A 19,836-nucleotide genomic window follows, 5' to 3' on the forward strand; every position below is an offset into this window, starting at 1 on the left:
GAATTATGCCATTTTGACCCCCGCTAGCCATTTTATATCATAAAATAAATTTTTTGACCCCCTATATATCACAAAACAGATTTTTTTACCCATGACTATAACTTCTATTACAAGGGAATGCTAGGAGAGCTCAATTTTGTTTCTCATTATCTTACCATCTAACATGTGTACAAGAAACACCACATTTTGTTGACACCCAATTATTCCATTTTGATACCAGCTATTACTTTTAACCTTTTTATTTTTTTAAGTTTTTGCTAGGTTTCTTTTGACCCGTATGTATCATAAAATGATTTTTTCTTTGTTTTGATCCTTGGCTATAATTTTTGGTGAGGGTCTTAGGAAAACTCTCTTTTTCTCTTACTCACCATCTAATATTATGTGTGCAAGAAACCCCGCCAAAAAAAAAGCAATAAGTACTCACTTTTTTTTTTCATTGTGCACAAATATTAAATTATGAGCGAGATGGTGAGAAAAATATACTAAATTTATATAATAATCATATTAATTTTTATATTTTAAAACATAATTAATTTACTTTACCTAATCTAAATATGAATGATTTTCACATTTTCCTTCATAGAGGTTTTGCTACTTTTTCCTCAAATCTTCATTAGATGTGAGAGATAAAAACTCTACTAAAATAGGGTGAATTTGTTATTTCTTAAAACAAAAGGTCGAAGATTATGGAGCAGCAGTTTCGGGGCCAATTTTTGCTTTTGTTTTTTGATCCTTGTCGAAGGGTATTTTCGTCTATCAATAAAGCGACGATTACAAAAACCCTAACTGGCTCCCTCATCATTTTTAAGCTTGCCCGCCTCTTCAACCCGACTCAGATTCAACAGCTCCATCCATCTGCCTTCTCTAACCTCAACACTGCAATGGTTCTGTCTTCCACTCTCTCAATCTCTTTTGTATGAAAATTTAATATTAATTTTATTGACTGGTTTCACGTTTTATGTTATTGAATCAGGCGTCGGAGAAGAAGCTTGCGAACCCAATGAGGGAAATAAAAGTTCAGAAGCTGGTACTCAACATCTCCGTGGGTGAAAGCGGCGATCGGCTCACACGTGCCGCCAAGGTCCTGGAACAACTCAGTGGCCAAACACCTGTTTTCTCCAAGGCTAGGTACACTGTCAGGTCATTTGGTATCAGGAGGAACGAAAAGATTGCTTGTTACGTTACAGTTAGAGGAGACAAGGCGATGCAGCTTTTGGAAAGCGGTTTGAAGGTCAAGGAGTACGAGCTTTTGAGACGCAACTTCAGCGAAACTGGCTGCTTTGGTTTCGGCATTCAGGAGCACATTGATCTCGGCATCAAGTAAGTTCCTTTCTTTTCGTTGCTTTTCGTTTCCATTGTGTCTTTTTTTTTTGCGTACTGCAAGTAATGGACATGGTAAATCAGGAAAAGAAAAGAAATTCCAGTTGCAGTATTGTTTGTTGTTACAAACCCATAATTGATAGAGATAATTTGTGACACAAATTGAAACATCAGCAAATGCACAGGCTGAAATTTTACCTCATAAGAAACTGTTCATTGATCAGAAGATAATGAGAAGGAAGTGAGGGGTTCAATCAGTCTCTTGGCTTACAAAAATGGAAAGGAAATAAGGAAAACAGTTGGGGAAAGATCAAAAGGAACACTGAAAATTCCTGGCAATTCGAGATGTCAGGAATTTGCATATCCTTCATGGTTCAGGTGCACTTAACTAGCTACCAACGCTTAAGGTTGACCTCCACAAGTATGGATTGCTTACAGACACAATTCCAGTTCAATCTTTCTAAGCTAAGCTTGTCTATGTGTAACTATTTTTTTTAATTATTGAAGACTGTAGGGACTGAAGTTCTTGTTGAAAATTGTATTTTCCGAGGATTCCATATTTTGGTCTAAGCTATCAACATTGATCTTGTTATGGACAACAGCATATAAATTTACTGATATGCTTGTAGAAAGAGATCATTACAAAATAAAAGTGCCGACATTTTCCAATTTCTGCTTGGTAGTTAAGAGTTTATTAGGAATCTCAGTGTCAGGTTTTAGTCTCACCCTGGGATTGTAAAATTAACTGTTGTATTGTATATTCTCCTGTCAGGTATGATCCATCAACTGGTATCTATGGTATGGATTTCTACGTTGTTCTTGAGCGCCCAGGATATCGTGTTTGTCGTCGCCGCAGATGCAAGTCACGCGTTGGAATTCAGCATAGAGTTACCAAGGAGGATGCAATGAAGTGGTTCCAGGTCAAGTATGAAGGAGTAATCCTTAACAAGGCCCAAAACATTAGTGCTTAAGGAGTTGTGTTACAGATTTGTTAAGTTACTTAAAGTTTTGGTCAGTTGTCTGATTCATTTTGAGCAGTCTATGATTTCTCTTAAGAGATTTAAATTGGTGGATTTTAAAGTACCATATGTGGTGATCTTCTTTGTTATTTATTAGAATATCGTAGTAGTAATGCATAGTTCCTTACCTACCTGCAAGTATGGCATTGTTTGTTTCTTCAGCAAAATTAAATATTTTTTCCAATGGTGAACAACGTTCATGTGATTCAAGAAAATCCATGAAGTTAATTGAACAAATGGCACATGAAACTGAGTAAAATGGACAGGAATTATGTCATTTGATTCATTTTTCTACTGTTTTCATTAGGCAGAGATATTACATCCTGTAGTTGCAATGATATCGTTCACAGACAGCAATGCTTAAAGATCTTATAAGTTGAATTTTCATCACTCATAAAGAAAACATGATCAATGCAAACTATTCACTATTCAATTTAAAGCACCAAGCTGGTCACAGGAAGTACAGTGACAACTAAACAATTGTATACCTTTGAAAGCGTCCAAAACCTGGAGAACTTCAGAAAACTCAGCAGTCTATGGAGATGCAGCTTTGTGCAACCGTTGAGCCATCGTGTGAGCTCACAAATGGATTGATCTTGACCCAAACAAGGGAGAAGACGGAAGCCAAGAGAACTGACCATAAAACAACAATGGTTGGGGTTCTGTTTTGGCGACCCATGAGACCCTTGAGGAATGGATACAGATGGAAGATCACCCAAAAGGCGAAGAACACCTTTCCGAAAAGGGGTCCCCATGCTTCATATCCTTTGTTCAATGCATCGGAGAAACCAGCAACAACACCTACCATGTTGACAATGATAAGAGTAGTTGGAGCGATCAAGAGTGTTGTCCATTTGATCATATAGAGCTCCCCAAATTCTGTATCGTCAGCTGCCTTTGCTGTGACGGTGAAGTTGGTGTCAATGCCTGCAAGCATTTTTAGAAATCCTTGAAAGACGGCAAAGAGATGGGCTGAAACACCTCCAATGACCCAAAACTGCTCATTACGCCACAGGTCCTCAATGCCAACTCCACTCCATCTCAATTCAAGCACACTGGTCACAATGATGGACATGAAGAGACCAAGAAACAGGGCACTTGCCAAGTTTGAGAGCTGAACAAGTAAAAAGGTGATCAATTTTAAGTTCAAGTTCTACACATAGAGCTGATATACAAATTTTTTCAGTATTTCAAACGATGCTTCATGCTTAAAGAACAAATTATTCTAGTCTTCTCATACTATGCTGAGAAAAGGGATTCTGAAGGAAATTACCGTTGGTATAATAAATTTTCCGGTGAGAAGGCAAATTGCAGGCAATGTACAATAAGCAATAAGGGGGAGGGACGTAAATGGGTAAACAATGGTGTTAATATATGCCAGTCTTTGCAACCATTTGAGGCGACCTCCTCCGTATCCATACCAGAGGGGGCAGTGTCTACTCAGGAAAATCTCCACAGACCCGAGAGCCCAGCGGAGAACCTGGTGGAGCCGATCAGAAAGATTGATGGGTGCAGACCCTTTGAAAGCAGGCCTTAAGGGCATGCAGTAAATAGATCTCCATCCTCTACAGTGCATCTTGAATCCTGTTAAGATATCCTCAGTGACCGAACCATATATCCAACCAATCTGAGAGACAGGGGACACAAAACAAAGATCTGAATTAGCCCATTGAGTGGGTGAAATTGCTTTGAACCGAGACTACTGAGTGCACATAACATCCAATCCAAGGAAAGAGTTATATAACAACAAGAACAAGAAGTCTACCTCTTTTCCCCACTCAGTCTTCTCTTCATAGCCACAGCTGATGACGTGAATTGCTTCCTTGATAAGTGCCGAGGGATTGACAGAATCGGGCACTCCTCCATTTTCCATCAGTGTAGATTCAATGAAGACAGAAGATAAACCAAAAGTCTTCTCAAAACTCATCTGGGAGATCAGCATTGACCTCTCATGCTCATCATAATCTGCAGGAGAAAACCCAGGCATATACTATAAGTTGATAACTACTTGAAATATTAGTAACTTTTAATTGCCTATAAAATTCAGACGTACTATCAATCTCCTGAAGGTTAAAGATGGCAGCATCTAGCTCTTCGCGTTTTGCATCTCGGTAAATCTCAGAGAGATCTTTAGTGGGCTTCTTCTTAGAGGGGCAGCAACAGGAGCAACAAGATGAGGATTTCTTGGGTAAGCTAGGCATTGTAGGAGGTCCATAGCCATAAAGAGCTTGCCTGTAGAACATACAACCTGTCCCCACATAAACTGGTCCTTGGATTCCATCTAGTCCTTTCATGTTAACCTGAGATTTGAATTCAAAGAATAATCAAGAATAAGAATGCTCAGACTTCAGCTACTTGTGAAGCTTTCAAGATATCAAGGAATTTGCCACCTATAATAAAGGTAATGGTTTTAGCATTCAATGATCATTGCCAAGTTTTTCTGGTATCTCTAAATTAAATGCAGGAAGGAATATGCTGAAGGAAAAAAAAAGTTCTGAGGAATTGAAGGGAATGTATTTTGAGTTGAACCTCAACATAACTGATGGCTACAACTCAAATAACTCCTAGTTATTGTATTTCAGTGAAATTATTGCCAAATATCTTTATATATATTCAAAAGCAGAAATTCATTATGTAGCTTGAGATAGGAGTGAAAAGTAATTAGCAGATAAAATTTCAAAAAGTGAAAACCTATACTAAGAATGCATTTCAGATTATTGTAAAAACAACCGTAGAATGTTTTCATTATTTTTCTCAATAGAAAGATGTTTTCTTTTGTAGAAAGATGGTATATAGAATTATTTAAAAATTATGCCCAATCTAACCACTAGTTAATATTAACGAGAGAATAGCCAACTTGAAGCTTACATCGAAGAAAACTATGTTGCGATTGGCATATCGGTCACTCCTATCAATACCGTCAAACCTTTGAGGGAACTGCACATAACATACATCTCGACCAACTTGTGGGTCCATCATGAAGCACATGGCCTCTCTAACTGCCTTGCTATTGTTAACATAGTGATCACAATCAAGATTGAGGATGTAGGGAGCATTTGTGAGAACTGCAGAAACTCTTATCTGTTTGAAATTATTCGTTGAAATATAAGAATATATGACATCAAAGTGACTAATGAAATACTGATGAGCTTAAGTAGTGTTCACATACAAGAGCATTTTCAGCACCAGCTTTTTTGTGGTGTTGGTAACCAGGTCTCTTCTCTCTGGAAACATAAACCAATCTAGGAAGTTCATTTCCCTCAATGTCACGAGCACCACTGTGTCCAAGGAAAACCTGAAAAGGGTTGAAATAGGCCTTGTCAAAATTTTTAACCTTAAACTGTGAAAAGTTCATTGAGAGGAAAGCTTGTATGTACAAATCAACAAACACAAGCATGTAGCAAATGAACACTCAAACGTTTACAAACATGTTTCCACGGATAACTAAAACGAAGAGATAAGTTAACCTGAATCATGCCAGGGTGGTCGCGAGGGTTATTTCCTGGCCAAGGTGTTCCATCTTGCATAGTCCATCCATCCTCAGGTGTTTTTTGAGCCTTCGCAACTAGAGCATTTACTCTAACTTTGTATTCTTCATAATCTCTCTGTAATCAGAGGTGAAAAAAATGTAAGAAAGGCTCCTCTCACTTCCAATATTGAAGTGGCATGAGCATTCTAGAGTTATAGCCAGATTTAGCTTAAAATGCATACTTTCATTGCTCTGCGCTCTTTCACAAAAGAAGGCTGCACTTTGTCCTTCAAGTAATCAATCTTCTGTGAGAAGTAGAACTCAGGTGCCCGTGGTTCAATTGCATACTTTTTGCAGAATGGAACCCATTTCCTTGCAAAGTCAGCTGTTTCTACTAGAGATTCAAATGTAAGCATGGCAGCACCATCATCAGATACATAGCATGACACTTTATCCACGGGGTAGTCCAAAGCAAGAATGGAAAGCACCGTATTGGCAGTGATCAAGGGAGGTTCTTTCAATGGATCAACAGTACTCACAAAAAAATCTACAGCAGCAAGCTGAGAGGGTTCACCTTCTCTTTCAAACCTGGCATGACAACAAATACAACAACTTCATCTGCACATTCAACATGAAAACAGCAGAAAATTTTTTTCTTGGTTTCTAAGAACTTATAGCTTTCTCTATGAATACTGCCGGCAACATGTCTGAAAGTTTGCATTCACGAGGGTATACCTTGCAGATAACCTATCAATATATGTTTCCCTGTTAATGGGAGTCCATTTAGGGAACTGATCCAACACCCAAGAAAAAGCAAACCAGATCTCACAAATGACAGAAGTGAGCCAAAGACCAAAAGCACTATCAACAGGATTTGTCACTCGGTAATGGAAGAAAAGACCCAGAATGATCAGTCGCATGATTATCACAGTTCTGTATGGTGAGAGTTTGCTTTTTGGAATTGGAATTGTAATTGAAAGTGGCTCCGCAGCATCTGTGGACCTGCAAAAAGCAATCTCAGTAATGGAATGGATTTTATTTAAACAATAGCAAGTCAAACTGATCTACCTATTGAAGATGCTGCCAACAAAAATTTCAATACTGTGTAGAAGATGTTCAATATTTCTTTGGAAATTAGACTGACATTAGACCTAACAAAAATTTCATTTCTACCTACTTTATCTGATATAATTCGTATTCCTGCACTAATTTAAAATTTTTAATCTTATACTTACTGCTGCTTTTCTTCCATCTGCTGCTCTGGTGGGATTTCAGCAGCCTCTTTTTCAACCTTAGGTGCAGCCTTCTTCTTCTTGTTCTTTTTTTCCTTCCAACTCTCCACTCTATTTTTCCAAATTGGATTCCCAGATTCATCATTATATTCTTCAATGAAAGAACAGAGGTCATCAATGACAGTTCATTAAAAATTGAAAAAATATGACCAGCAAAATGCAACATTAGAAAGCAAAATTACTTACCACTGTCCACAGTAGAGACGCTACTGACATGTCTTGCATGAAGTCCAACATCCTGTACAGACCAAGGTGAAGGGCAGAAAAACTGTAAGCATCCAAAATTTTCTCAAGCTTTATGCATGAAAAGAAAATTAGCAAGATCTTCAGTTTTTACTGATATAATATTCTCAAGCAAGTAAAAACTAATATTTCTACCATTATGACATGCACATGCATTGGAGAGCCTTATGAAGACCATCATACCTGAGAATCACCAAGATGAGCAGCCATTGTGGATCGATTGGCAGATACCTTCGTTTCAGCATCATCTAGCAAGTTCTCTGGAGAGTTCATAATCATGCTTTGGCTTAGCATATTGAATAATGAGAGAATCATGCAAATGTCTTAGCAATATTAAATAATGAGATACAATCAAAAGAAAAATATTTGCAATATATGAAACATCTAACAAATGGAAGATTTTGACTTTCATTCTAGAAAATGTCCCTAACAAGACTTGTTATCAAGTCACTGCTCATGCTCTGTTTTGATCCTTGAAGAAAGAAAATTCTCAAAGATGAATTAGAGAAGGTTTGAACATTTTCTCCCTTTCCTTCCATGCTTCACAAGAATTAAACAGATATTAGGAAAATTGCCTAGAATCCCTAGATCAGAAGAGGAAAGTGCTTGAGCAATCAATGGTTCTAGCTTCTTACCAATTTGTGCATTCACAATTGCTAATACGAATCTATATAATCATCCAAGATGTTATAAGGGTAGTAAATAAAAGCCCAAAAAAAACCAAATATTGCCATTGCCAAATACCAAACATCAACAAAATTTGACATGACAAGAGTCTAATATTGAAGCATCACAATGGAACCCATCTCACAAAACTAAAACAGAGAACATTTTTAATTGTTTTTTTATTTACCATCATAAGTAGCTCCACAGCGCAAACAAGCTTTGCGACCATCCTTGATCTCATCATCAAAGCAGGCCTTGCAAATGGGGAAGTTACACTCATGGCAAGCCACAAACGCGTCCCCATTAGCATTAAGTCCCACTTGATCACCACAAGTGTTGCATACAGGCACCCCAGATTGCATCATGGTGAATTCACCTCCCAGAACAACCCCAATACCCGCAACCTTGATTGGAGCCTTGTTTTCGAGACGTTTTTATAAGAAAGACCCCAAGCAAAGCTATAGGGCGGAAAGTCGTTTGTTGTGAGAAGATGGTGGTGGCATTTTTGTAATGGTAAATAAGGAGGTGGTGGTTGGCAGGTTTATGGAAGGTTGAGGTGTTGGTGTCAAACTGCCAAGGTGTTTTGCAGGGAAAGAGAGATGAGAAGCAATGTCTGCGTTGTTGCAGGTGAAAGATTTGAAATATTGCGGGAAGTCTAAGGAAGGTTTTGGTTGAGCGGGGCACATCTTTAACTAATATTACGTATCTTCCCTCTCAAGTTCAGTCATTGTACGTTCAAATGAATTTATTTTTATATTTTTAAATACATAAATAATATATTATTAAATAATTAAATGATTTTAAATTAAGAAAAATATTCAACTATATAATAATATATCCTCTAAATACCCAATTAAATAGTAAAAAATAGGTACACATAATATTATTAATTAGATACTTAAAAATATATACCCGATAAGAATTTTAGAGTTTGTTGTGTTATTGTAATGAAAGATGCATTGTTTGATTTGAAGTTGCGGGCACTGCATGGGCATGGTGTGGATTGAAATTCAAGTAAATGCAGCAAGATTTAGGAAAGAACTAGAATGGAGAAAGGGGGATTCAATTGCTGCCTGATAACCAAAATTTGATAGATTCAGGTTCACTCTTGGTGGCTGGATTAATTATTAATGGATATAATATATATTTTAATAATTGAAAAGAATGACCATGGACATTGGCTAAGTAATCATTGGCCATTTCACATACATAAATTTTCCCACATTTGGTATAAATCAGAAGAAAATCAAATGAAGCAACTCGGTTAGCATGTAGTTTCATTGAAAAATAAAAATCAGGAAAATAAAAAAAATACAACTTCGAAAACTTCACTGTCTTCCCCATATAAGGACATATTCTACAACAAAAATCCCAAAGAGGGATATCAAAGTATCAATTACAGGAGTCATGGCTGCAGCTCTGGTCTATGAAACTGTATCGACCTTTGCTGCTTTGGAAGTGTTTTGACGAGGTTCTCTGATTCAGTTGGAGAGGTGCACAGCCAATTTACCTGCCATAGTCCTGAGATCAAGTACTTTCCCTTGTCCCAAAACAGTAAAAATGCTACCTCTTCCCACCATTTAAATCCAAAGTTTCCATTTCTGCAGCCAGAGTATTACCTTTGGTATTGACGGAGATCCCTTCAGCGCTTTTGTGGAATTTTTCGACCTAATTGTAGGAAGTTCTGATCCGGTATTAATCACATCAACTACACATCACCCCTAGCAACCACAAGTATCTTGTCTGATTTGTCCAACATACCAACATCCGGAACTGCTATTGCATGAACAAAAGCAGGGTTGTAACATTGCCCAGCTTTACTACTGTAGTACTATTTATGTCTGGTAAGCCTGAAACAAGAAAAACCTAAATAATTGTCAACTACCACTAAGTTAAACCTTGGACACGTGGCATGAATTTGATTCACCCAGATTTATTTTAACTTTTTTCGAGTCATATATAAAATTTCTTATTTCATAGGAGCTCCAGAACATTCGAAACATATTTAAAAATGATTCAGTTGACGATATTAAGTTAAATGTCTGCAGGGAAAAGAAGCAGGGCCATGGTAGTTTGTCTAATATATATAATATAAGCAATGCTATGTGTATTTATTTTTGATACACAATTCATATATACAATAATGTGTTATTATGTAATTAGGTAATTTTAAAACATGTGTTATCATATGATAAAAACACATCCACTGCAGGGTTCTTGACAGAGGATTTTCTATGTTACCATCCCAAATAAATGTCTGCCTGGGCCAAGAGGCAACCGATTAAAACACAGTAAGATGTGGAAGTAGATAACGAAATAATAGAGAGACAAAATTAAGAAATACATACCAAAATCAATGATTTTTAGCTGACGCCCCTTAGAAAAATCCCACACAACAAGCCTTGAATCTAGACCTCCAGTAATGACTGCAATTACCCAGAGAGAAATATCGTCAAAAGGAATTACAGACTTAAATGCATATTGAAATCAATAATTAATGAAGTCAATGCACTAATACAAGACACCTGCACTGTCTCTCAAATCTTCTGCTCCAACTTGCTTATAACAGAATGGTACAAACCCTACCTTTAATTAATCAAGTTCCAGAAATGTATAAATAAGGCAAAATGAAACAATCTTTTAGGGGTATTTGACATTCTACATAAGAGCAATTTTCAGCATGTCTCCCAAGTTCACTGATATTGGTGCTAATACACTAAATAGACATGGCTTCTTAAGACACAGCTGCAGGAAACAAAAAATTAGACCAGCAAATTTGTTGCAAATGTGCCATCATATAATAACTTCCACATATTTTCAGTCCACAAATTTATTTTTTTACAGATGCAATAACCTACCATTTAAGCTTCGAATAATTCAGTTTTCAGACAGAACCTAATGGTGGTCTCAGGCTTCCACGATATTAGAGTGGTTCCTTATTTTAGCAAGAGAATAGGAGGAATAATAGTCCACAATATATTGAATGGTGGTGGGCATTTTCTAAAATGGCACCATACAGCCAAATATTACTTAAATATGGCCAATGAAGAGTCGGCTAAGTGGTAAAAAGTAACAGCATCTGCAGAGAGCTCAAATTACAAGATGTAGTCAAATAAAATGCACATTTTATGCTAAAGAAGTCTTAGCTTAGTTGGGTGAAAAATAGCAATTGTATTCAATTCCTAGTAATGGAAAAAAAATACTAAATGCTTTATCATAAGACCTAGGAGAAATCCAAACACCTTTTACTAGTTATTCCATCTAAATGTGTTGCAATATTGTTATCATTGACACAAATATATCAGAGAGGAGGAGATATGAATTTCATTTCAAAAAAATAATTATAAAACTTACAAAGGAACTTCATCTTCCCAGGTCTCCAAGGAATGAATTGCATAGTACTGCAGATCTATTAAGTTCAATTAAGGGGACAAAATAATGACACCAGTAGCAAAAATAACAGGGATCTTAGTGAACTTCAAACAAGCTATTGAGCATAGACATAGCAAGCTGGGATCCATGGTATATACAGAGGCAACTTTGAGAAAGTGAGCACATTTTATATGCATATGGAGCATATATAAGGTCATGTTGAGAGGCATACAACAAGAGGATACACTTGAATGACCAGCCCTCAATGTTTTACAAAGACAATGTTGGCGAGTATCAATGATCTGTCACAGCAATGATTAACAGCAGGTGAACTCATAAACTTCCACTCAAGTAAAAAATAAATCACTGAATTCATAGATCTGCATACCTTAACATCATCTTTATTATTGGCACAAGCAACAAAAGATGACTTAGAGTTGCAAGCAATCTGCATATAAAAACAGGCTCAGGATTAAAAGTTTTTCAACACATCACTACAGTTAGAGAAAATGCCGTGAATACAATTGATGAATCATAAAAATGAGTAAGTACAAAGGTTTTTCAGTAGCAATGAAGGAACAAATGGAAACTCATTTAAAAAGGGACAATTACTCAACATTGCTATTCAGCCAAAAAGAGTTACCATTTCGACATCAAAAGACTTGACTTCCTTTCCAGAGGAAGCATAAACAATATCTTCATTCCTGTGTCAAGCAGTGATCATTAAGCAGATTTTTGAAATCCAACAAGAAACTGAGTAGTAAAGATAGATATTATTTGAGCCTCAACCTTAAAAACACTGTACCATAAACATCTTACTTTCTTAGTTTAAAACACAAGACTATAAGAATCTTGTACAAAAGATTTATCAATAAAATTTTTTTAAGAAGTGGAAATGCTTTTGACTGTGAAAAGCATTGTGAAATAGCCAAAACAGCTTTTGATTTAGTTTATAAAGAATAACTAAATACGAACAAATGCTTTAGTGAAAAATAAACACTTCAGACGTTTTTCTTGAAGATTTTATCGTATAAATTTGCTAAAATGCATTTAAATGATACTTGATGTGCTCTTCTCGGAAGCACTTGATGGACACTTTTCTAGCACATGCACTCAGAAGTTTTCTACAAAATCACTAATACGCTCATAATAATCATTAACAGTAAGCACCACAAATAACAAGAAAATTCGTATAGAGATATAATGCGTGAATTGGAAATCATAATAACAGCATATGAATAAAGAAGGCAACAACACCGTAAAGAAACTCACCTGACTTGAAACATAATGATGTAACAGGTTCATTTCCAGCATCAATGATAAGTTGAACATCCTTTCATCGTAAATCAAACCAGCAAATGCAACCATCCTAATTTTTTCATCAGTTAACCAATAAAAACAAAGGTAAACAAGATTATTATTATGATAAATCGATTGAAACCAGTAAACGAGGACCTGGCCGGAAGTAACGATAACTCCGAGGCGCTCACGTCAGGCGATGAAGCACGTGGTGGTCGCCGTGTGACATCTCATTGGCCATGGCTTGTGTTCCGCCTTCGCCATCCCTGAACGTCCGTTGCTTGTTTCAGTCTCCGTTGGGTTTGTGTTCTCATGTTTTCCTGTTGGGCTTGGGCCAATTCAACCCGATCCAACCCAACTCAGACTACTAACAAAACATAATACTTTTAAATTCTAAATTTCATATATTAAGCTCTCTCTCTCTCTCTCTCTGTCTGTCTCTCTATCTATGTATTTAAAATACATGTTTTCATTATTTTTTTAATTAATTGTTTTTAGTACTGAGTTTTAGTTCTAATTCCAGCTATACGGATCGTTTTGGCAAAATAGAAAGCAAGTATGAATGATTTTGAAAATAATCGATGCAATATATTAAAACATACAATAAAATTAAAATATTCTAAAGTATTAAAAAAAATATTGAAATTTGAACACTCACGGCTTGTTATTCCAAACTCTTTAAAGATCGAGAGACGAGAGAATTTAGGAGATTTTTATTTAAGCAAAAATGTAACACATCTATTTATACTACAAAATTTGAATTATTACAATTATTTCTCCTTTTAAAATCAACCATACAATTATTACATTATTTAAAATTTTTGAGCATATTTTCAAAGAATTTTCGGTCTTTTATAGAAAAACTTGATTATTGAGCTTTGGACCTTCGGGTTCAACTTTGTAGGAAATCTTGCAGGTTTTGTCTAGAGCAGAAATCTTCCAACCTTTGTTTTTAACCATGTAGAGAATCTTCAACTTTTCAAAGACCTTTTTTTAATTAAGCTATTATGAGCTTTGTTGGAGGGAATCTATTTGTTACTTAGTTATATATTTTGATTCTATTTCATGAGCTTTTGCTTGTATGGTAGCCAGATGAAGGTCAGCCTCCTTGATTAACTTTGAAATTGTTTTTGACCCAATGGGTAACATTTGAATGAGTTCAAATGGCGAGGGATTTTTGCATGATTCTTTCCATGCCATATAGTCTTTTCTTTCAGTATTCATCAAAATTCTAAAATTGATATCTTGCTTGAGAAGATCTTTAGACATTTGTCTCGAGCCATTATTCTTTTGAATTATTTCTCTTGATTGAATTTTCCTGAAGATATTCAAAGATTTTGAAATAGTCATCCTTATTGCTTTGGGTATATTTGAATCATTGTTATCTTCGTCATCTTGCACCTAGCACAACAAAATTTTCAATTGAAAAATTAATTATCGCTTTTATTGGGCTTCAATAAGAGATGATGAAGTCATTGATTTGCTTTATAAAATTTGACAACTTTAAGACTAATTGCATTTCTAGTTGAACGATATTGGATAAAGATGGTTAGACATTTTCTTTGGTGACATGAGTGTGGTCATATATATCCCCATACTTTACTTTGAATTTTCTTGCTAGATATGAAATTTGGTTATATAATCCGATGATTTCATTCTCCCATGACAAGATCCGTAGTAAATGAAACCTATATGAGAAATAAAGGGTCGATAGAAAATACAAACATTTGAAGTAATTAGATGACTCTCGAATAAATTGTGAAAAAATTTCTAGTGAGAGACTATGTAATCCCCACCATTGAATGAACTATAAAGAAAATAAAAATTCATGAAACTTATTGTTTAAAAGATATATTAGAAAATCTTGAAAAACAAAGCCAAGAAAAACCCAACATAGAAAAACTTGACAAAGGAAATTCAAAAAATAAAATTATAAATTAAAGAATTAAAATAACAAAAAAAAATAATTCATAAATAATTCATTCAATAAAAGAGAAAATACTAGAAGACTCTGAAAATCAACCAGAAGAAGAAACTCACCAGGTTAGCCTTGCTGGCTAATTAAAGGAGGTTTAGATAGATTTTTGTTAATTCGACATGAATATAAAAAATCACACAATTTAAAAATGATTTATTCACCAAGAAATGCAGAATATTAATAAGAAACAATAGAAACTTAATTTATTATTCAACCAAAAACTTAGGTCAATTTACCATAATTAGTCTAACTAGTTACACAGTAATAATTTTAATAATTAAAAAAATCTAATTCTATATGGAAAATACATAAATATAAAATCTAATTTAATTAGAAAAAAATCTTATAGCAATAAATTCAATATAACTAGTTCTACTAAAAAAAAAAAAAACTGAAAATAAGATATTTGTTATGACTAACCAGATCATGATCGATAATAATTATATAAAAAAATCTAATTCTATATGGAAAATACATAAATATAAAATAAACGATAACCAATATAGGATGTTTGTCATTAAGATAAAATCTAAGTTGACGAATGTCATCTTTTATATATATAGAGAGAGTCTATAATTGAACCATGATTGATAATAACCGATAAAAGGGTGTTTATCAAAATTTATCTTCAATCTCTAGGTCAAATTTCAATTGAATTTTGCCAATACAGACAATATTCCCAACCTATTTTATATGATTAATTAATAAAATTATATATATCTATTTTAGGTATACAAATATATACATACTTATATGTGTCATCGTGTGATTGAGTGATTTTGAATTAAGAATAAACTAATACCTAATTATGCAATAATATATATAAGTATGTATATATTTATGTATCCAAAACGGATACATATAATAATATTACTCATGACTAAATCGCCATTTTACTCTACCACTTTAATATGAGACCAAAATGATCATTTCATCTTTCTAGTACAAATAATAACTTAATGAAGTTAAAACATAAAACAACCATTATAAAGTTTACATTAACAAGACATCTAGTTTAAGAGGATATTAGATTTTGATAATTTTCTATTATCAACGTTACCATTTTATCTTATTAAAATTTTAAGATACAAAATAATTTTATTTTTAGATAAATTAATAATATAGAAAATATTAAACAAATGCTTTAAGGAATTTAGTTAAATACTAATATACAAAAAATAATTTTTTAAAAACATTTAAATAACAAATACAATAATTATTTTTATATCTTAAGGAAGTGTTTGGTTTGAGTAATATTTTATTATCAAAATAGAAAGATTACCTTAAAAATAGATTATTTAGAAAATTACTGTATATAAATAATTACTATATTTGGTAAAATTTGATAGGTATAAATAATTATTGTGTTTGGTTAAATATAATAAAAAAATACTGGTAAATTATTTTACTTAAATATCTTTGAATATAATTGTTTTTAAATATTTTTAAATTATTTATTATAATAATTAAAAATAAAAATATTTTTATCCTAAAAAATTAATAAATAATAATATAATTATAATAAAATCAATATTACATTGATAATATTTTAATACCTAATATAAATATGATAATCAGAATATCATCTATATTACCTGTTTTATCAATATTAATAATAGAGACTATAAAGAAAATTTTAATTTCCTACAACAAAATACCCCTCATTCATATCCAACAATCCCATAATAAAACTTGTATTTAGGAATATAAAATAATTTTGACTCAAGGACCAATAAGAATCAAACCAAATCAATAATGACAATGAACAGCTGAAAAAATCGTCTCCCTTTTTTATTTAAAAAGAAAATCCATCTTGTCTTCTTTGAACCAAGAAGGTAAAAATGGTTGAATGTGAACAAGTTTTGGAGTTTGCATAAGTTGAAGGACTTGAAAAAGCTTTCTTTGTAATGCCGTTGTCTTTTGAACTCATTCATTATTTATTGCTTCTCTACTTAGATAAAGCAGGAGAGGAAGTTGTAGCAGTAAACGAACACATGGCCGCCGTGGTTTAAGAAAATGTCCAGAAAGGTTCAACAACAGTTTTAGATTTGTAAACAAAACTTGATATTAACAGTTTTACGTTATTAATGCAAGAAAATATAGAAACGAGGTCTAAATATTATCATCACCATTACCCACATATACCGGAAAGCATAATCGAAACAAGAGTTAATTAGAATGAAAATCATCTGACAGTACAAGCGACTGCATGAGCCCAAGACTTGAGATGCTTTTTCATGGCCTTTCCATCCTCGAAAGGAGGCATCTTCATGTCATCTAGTTGGCCTCCAAAAAAAAAATAATGATACCCACTTGAACCCATGTTTCTCCTCTCATGTAAAATTCTCTTGCTTCTCCTCCTCGTTCTTCTACTCTTTATCTTCTCCTCCGGATTTTTCAGATCTACAGATTCCAAATGCAGAACCGGAGGCTCAACTTCACCAGAAAGGCAACACTTTTTGCCCAAATTCTGATTTTCTGGCTCTTCTGGAACTGTTTGCTCACCACTGGCGTGACCCGAGTCACACGACTGTAGAGTTGTTGAAGACAGCACATTGGAGAAGAACCATAAAGAATCTAAGCTGTCGATGAACTTGGGAAAATCCATGACAATCAAGAACCTATCGGCATGAGTAAGTGGCTCTGTACTTTGCCACAGAGTTTTTGTACGGACTCTAACTCTATTTATTGAGTGTCAGTGAAGAGGGAAAAGAATACATACAAGCACGTATTCCTCGCTCTGCAGTGAGAAATGACAAAGTTATCCCAATCTGTTCTGGAAGTTGCGAAAGATACAAGAGGGTAAATCGGTCTCATGAAGAATACTGTTGGCAATAGACGGTGGGCGGTGTGGGAACCGGAATTCTACGGAGTCAGAAAATAAAGTTATAAAGTACGTCGACAAAATGGATTTCGGTACGGGCGATCCATTAAGTTTTAGAAAGTATGAAGTAATCCTAAGGTTTTGAAAAGTGACTTCTAAACCCAAACTTCTACAAACATTTAAGAGGCCTTTGCTTAGAAATAAATAAAGTTATCATAATAATATATATTTTATTATTAATATTATCTTATTTAATTTACTAATAATAAACAATTTTGATAATACTTTATTAATAATAGTGATATAATAAATTATATAAAAGATGATTTTATTATTAATTCTATTTTAAATATTAAAAAATTATCTAAATAATTTTAATTTTATTATAATTATATTTTTATTTATTAATTCTTTATGAAAAATAATATTATTTTTAATTAATATAACTATTAATATAAAAAAATATTTTTTTAATTATATTTAAAGATATTCAAATAAAATAATATATTCTTCTAATTAAAGATAACAATTATTTATATTTATTAAATTTTATTAAATATAGTAATAATTTATATTTAATAATTTTTTATGTAATTTATTTTTAATATAATTTTTAATTTTTAATAATAAAATAAAATATTATTCAAATCAAATACACTATAAGAGATTTAACATACAAAGTTGGTTAACTTATATTTTAAACTCTATGGAAACTAAAAAACAAATATATATATATATTCTTACATCTCCATTGTGCGCATACCAACTTTAACTTGGGTAAAATATCCATAAATTTTTTAAAAATTATAAATCTTACTATTTCATTTTTTATTCTTTTTATTCTAAATATGTATGAGAGGTAATTATACAAAAATACATAGGTTAAAAGATATATTTTTTAAATTAAAGTGCCAAAAGATAATTTTTCGATTCGAGATCTTACCCACTTGTACGAATTCAAGTTTTGTATATATAATTGAATAGATTTTGAATTTTTTTGTGTATCTTGTTGCTGGAATAAATGGTTCGGACTGATTTTGAGCAGGATTGTCAGGTAGGATGTTGTATTAGTATAAATACAATTTATTCGACCAAAATTTAAGGGTTTTTATCGAACTGAATAAAATTTTCTGTTGTCTTTTAATTTGTTGCTGTTGTTTGTAAAGTAACTTTAATATTCTCACGTGAAAACTAGATTGAGAAGCATGTAATCGCAAGTGTCATAGACTACGCCCATCAGAACTCATAAAATAGTATAAATTAGAGATGTACATGTGAACATTGCTTTTGGTTAATTCTATGACACCCCACATCAGCAAAACGCATGAGAGATATTGAGTTTTTATGTGTACATCTTATATTGTTTAAGAATGAAAAGATTTGACTAGTCAAATAGTTTATAAACTTCTTAAATTATCAAGACAATATTTTGGATTGTAAAATCCAAAACATATCCTCTTGAGTGATGGTAGGACAAACCTCAATGAAGACATTGTTCTCGGATTTGGATGAGATTAAATAGTCCATGACCCAAAAGCAAAACTATGAAACTATTAGACCACCCATTGAACTAAAGCAACCTCAGCCAAGATGTTGAGTCCTGGGTCCCTGGTCTATGTGTGCACATTCCAAATCGCTTAAGAATGAAAATATTTGACTGGTTAAATAGTTTATGACCCAAAAGCAAAACCATAAAACTATTGGACCAACCATTAAACTAAAGCAAAACCATGAAACTATTGGACCAACCGTTAACTATTGGATGAGGATGTTACAACATCTATACATAATACGGGATGACATAACACGTCACAGCCACAAAAAACGTTACCTTTTGTTGGTGGGTGCCTGATGATAAATTAATTTGCAGTTGCAGAGATGAATCGCCGGGCAAATCTCCTTTGGCAGTGAGCATATTGGCCTAGTTTCTCCCTGCTTTGTGAATTTAATCACGAGCAGTCGAGAGTAGGAGTAGCAACTGCCAAAGGAGTAATTGCCCAGTAATGCATCCATACACATTTCTTCCATCTAATATATATCACCAATATTGGTCCTGTGACTCGGATCCACTCAGCTAACTGAGTTGATGAACAGTTCTCAGGGTCCATAGGTTATATAGGCGGCTAGAAAAGTCTGGTGTTTGCCATGCAAAAAAGCATATTCGAAGCACATCCTCTCTCTTTGGAAAATAGCACAAGGTTAGTGGTCCTTTCTTTTATTCGCAAACCTTCAACACCACTTAAATCTGTATTAGATTTTGGCAACGTTAATTTTTTTCTTCAGGGAAAATATAATTAAGAAACACTAAAATACTATGTTACGCACGATGATAATATTTTGAAACAAAAAAAACT

General features: G+C 33.5%; 2 protein-coding genes and 1 pseudogene across 2 annotated transcripts; 1 reads left to right on the plus strand and 2 right to left on the minus strand.

Annotated features, from left to right (window-relative positions):
* The first annotated feature begins 725 nt into the window (after positions 1-725).
* On the plus strand, positions 726-2,477 carry LOC123207916 (60S ribosomal protein L11-like). Its single transcript, XM_044625415.1, has 3 exons — positions 726-884; positions 974-1,320; positions 2,093-2,477. The coding sequence occupies exons 1-3, from the start codon at positions 882-884 to the stop codon at positions 2,289-2,291; spliced, it is 549 nt and encodes a 182-aa protein (XP_044481350.1). The 5' UTR covers positions 726-881; the 3' UTR covers positions 2,292-2,477.
* A 112-nt stretch (positions 2,478-2,589) lies between these two features.
* LOC123207914 (cellulose synthase A catalytic subunit 8 [UDP-forming]-like) lies at positions 2,590-8,501 on the minus strand. The gene is made up of 13 exons (XM_044625414.1): positions 8,197-8,501; positions 7,527-7,603; positions 7,287-7,338; positions 7,044-7,191; positions 6,544-6,810; positions 6,051-6,396; positions 5,807-5,944; positions 5,509-5,634; positions 5,208-5,420; positions 4,393-4,639; positions 4,105-4,304; positions 3,613-3,966; positions 2,590-3,453 (listed from the first exon to the last, which is right to left on the minus strand). The coding sequence occupies exons 1-13, from the start codon at positions 8,372-8,374 to the stop codon at positions 2,866-2,868; spliced, it is 2,934 nt and encodes a 977-aa protein (XP_044481349.1). The 5' UTR covers positions 8,375-8,501; the 3' UTR covers positions 2,590-2,865.
* Positions 8,502-9,260: 759 nt separating this feature from the next.
* Positions 9,261-13,074, minus strand: LOC123207915 (annotated as a pseudogene).
* Between the last annotated feature and the right edge of the window lie 6,762 nt (positions 13,075-19,836).

Source organism: Mangifera indica, unplaced genomic scaffold (assembly GCF_011075055.1).
Source record: "Mangifera indica cultivar Alphonso unplaced genomic scaffold, CATAS_Mindica_2.1 Un_0116, whole genome shotgun sequence".
In the NCBI taxonomy this organism is placed as follows: domain Eukaryota; kingdom Viridiplantae; phylum Streptophyta; class Magnoliopsida; order Sapindales; family Anacardiaceae; genus Mangifera; species Mangifera indica.

Bases quoted from the DNA above. Each gene is read 5' to 3' on its own strand.
- LOC123207914 (XM_044625414.1), bottom strand. From the start codon at position 8,374: ATGATGCAATCTGGGGTGCCTGTATGCAACACTTGTGGTGATCAAGTG. The intron at 6,397-6,543 runs GTATACCCTCGT...TTGTCATGCCAG, and splicing joins ATTGATAGGTTATCTGCAAG to GTTTGAAAGAGAAGGTGAAC. The intron at 3,454-3,612 runs GTAATTTCCTTC...TTACTTGTTCAG, and splicing joins GAAAATTTATTATACCAACG to CTCTCAAACTTGGCAAGTGC.
- LOC123207916 (XM_044625415.1), top strand. The intron at 1,321-2,092 runs GTAAGTTCCTTT...TTCTCCTGTCAG, and splicing joins CACATTGATCTCGGCATCAA to GTATGATCCATCAACTGGTA.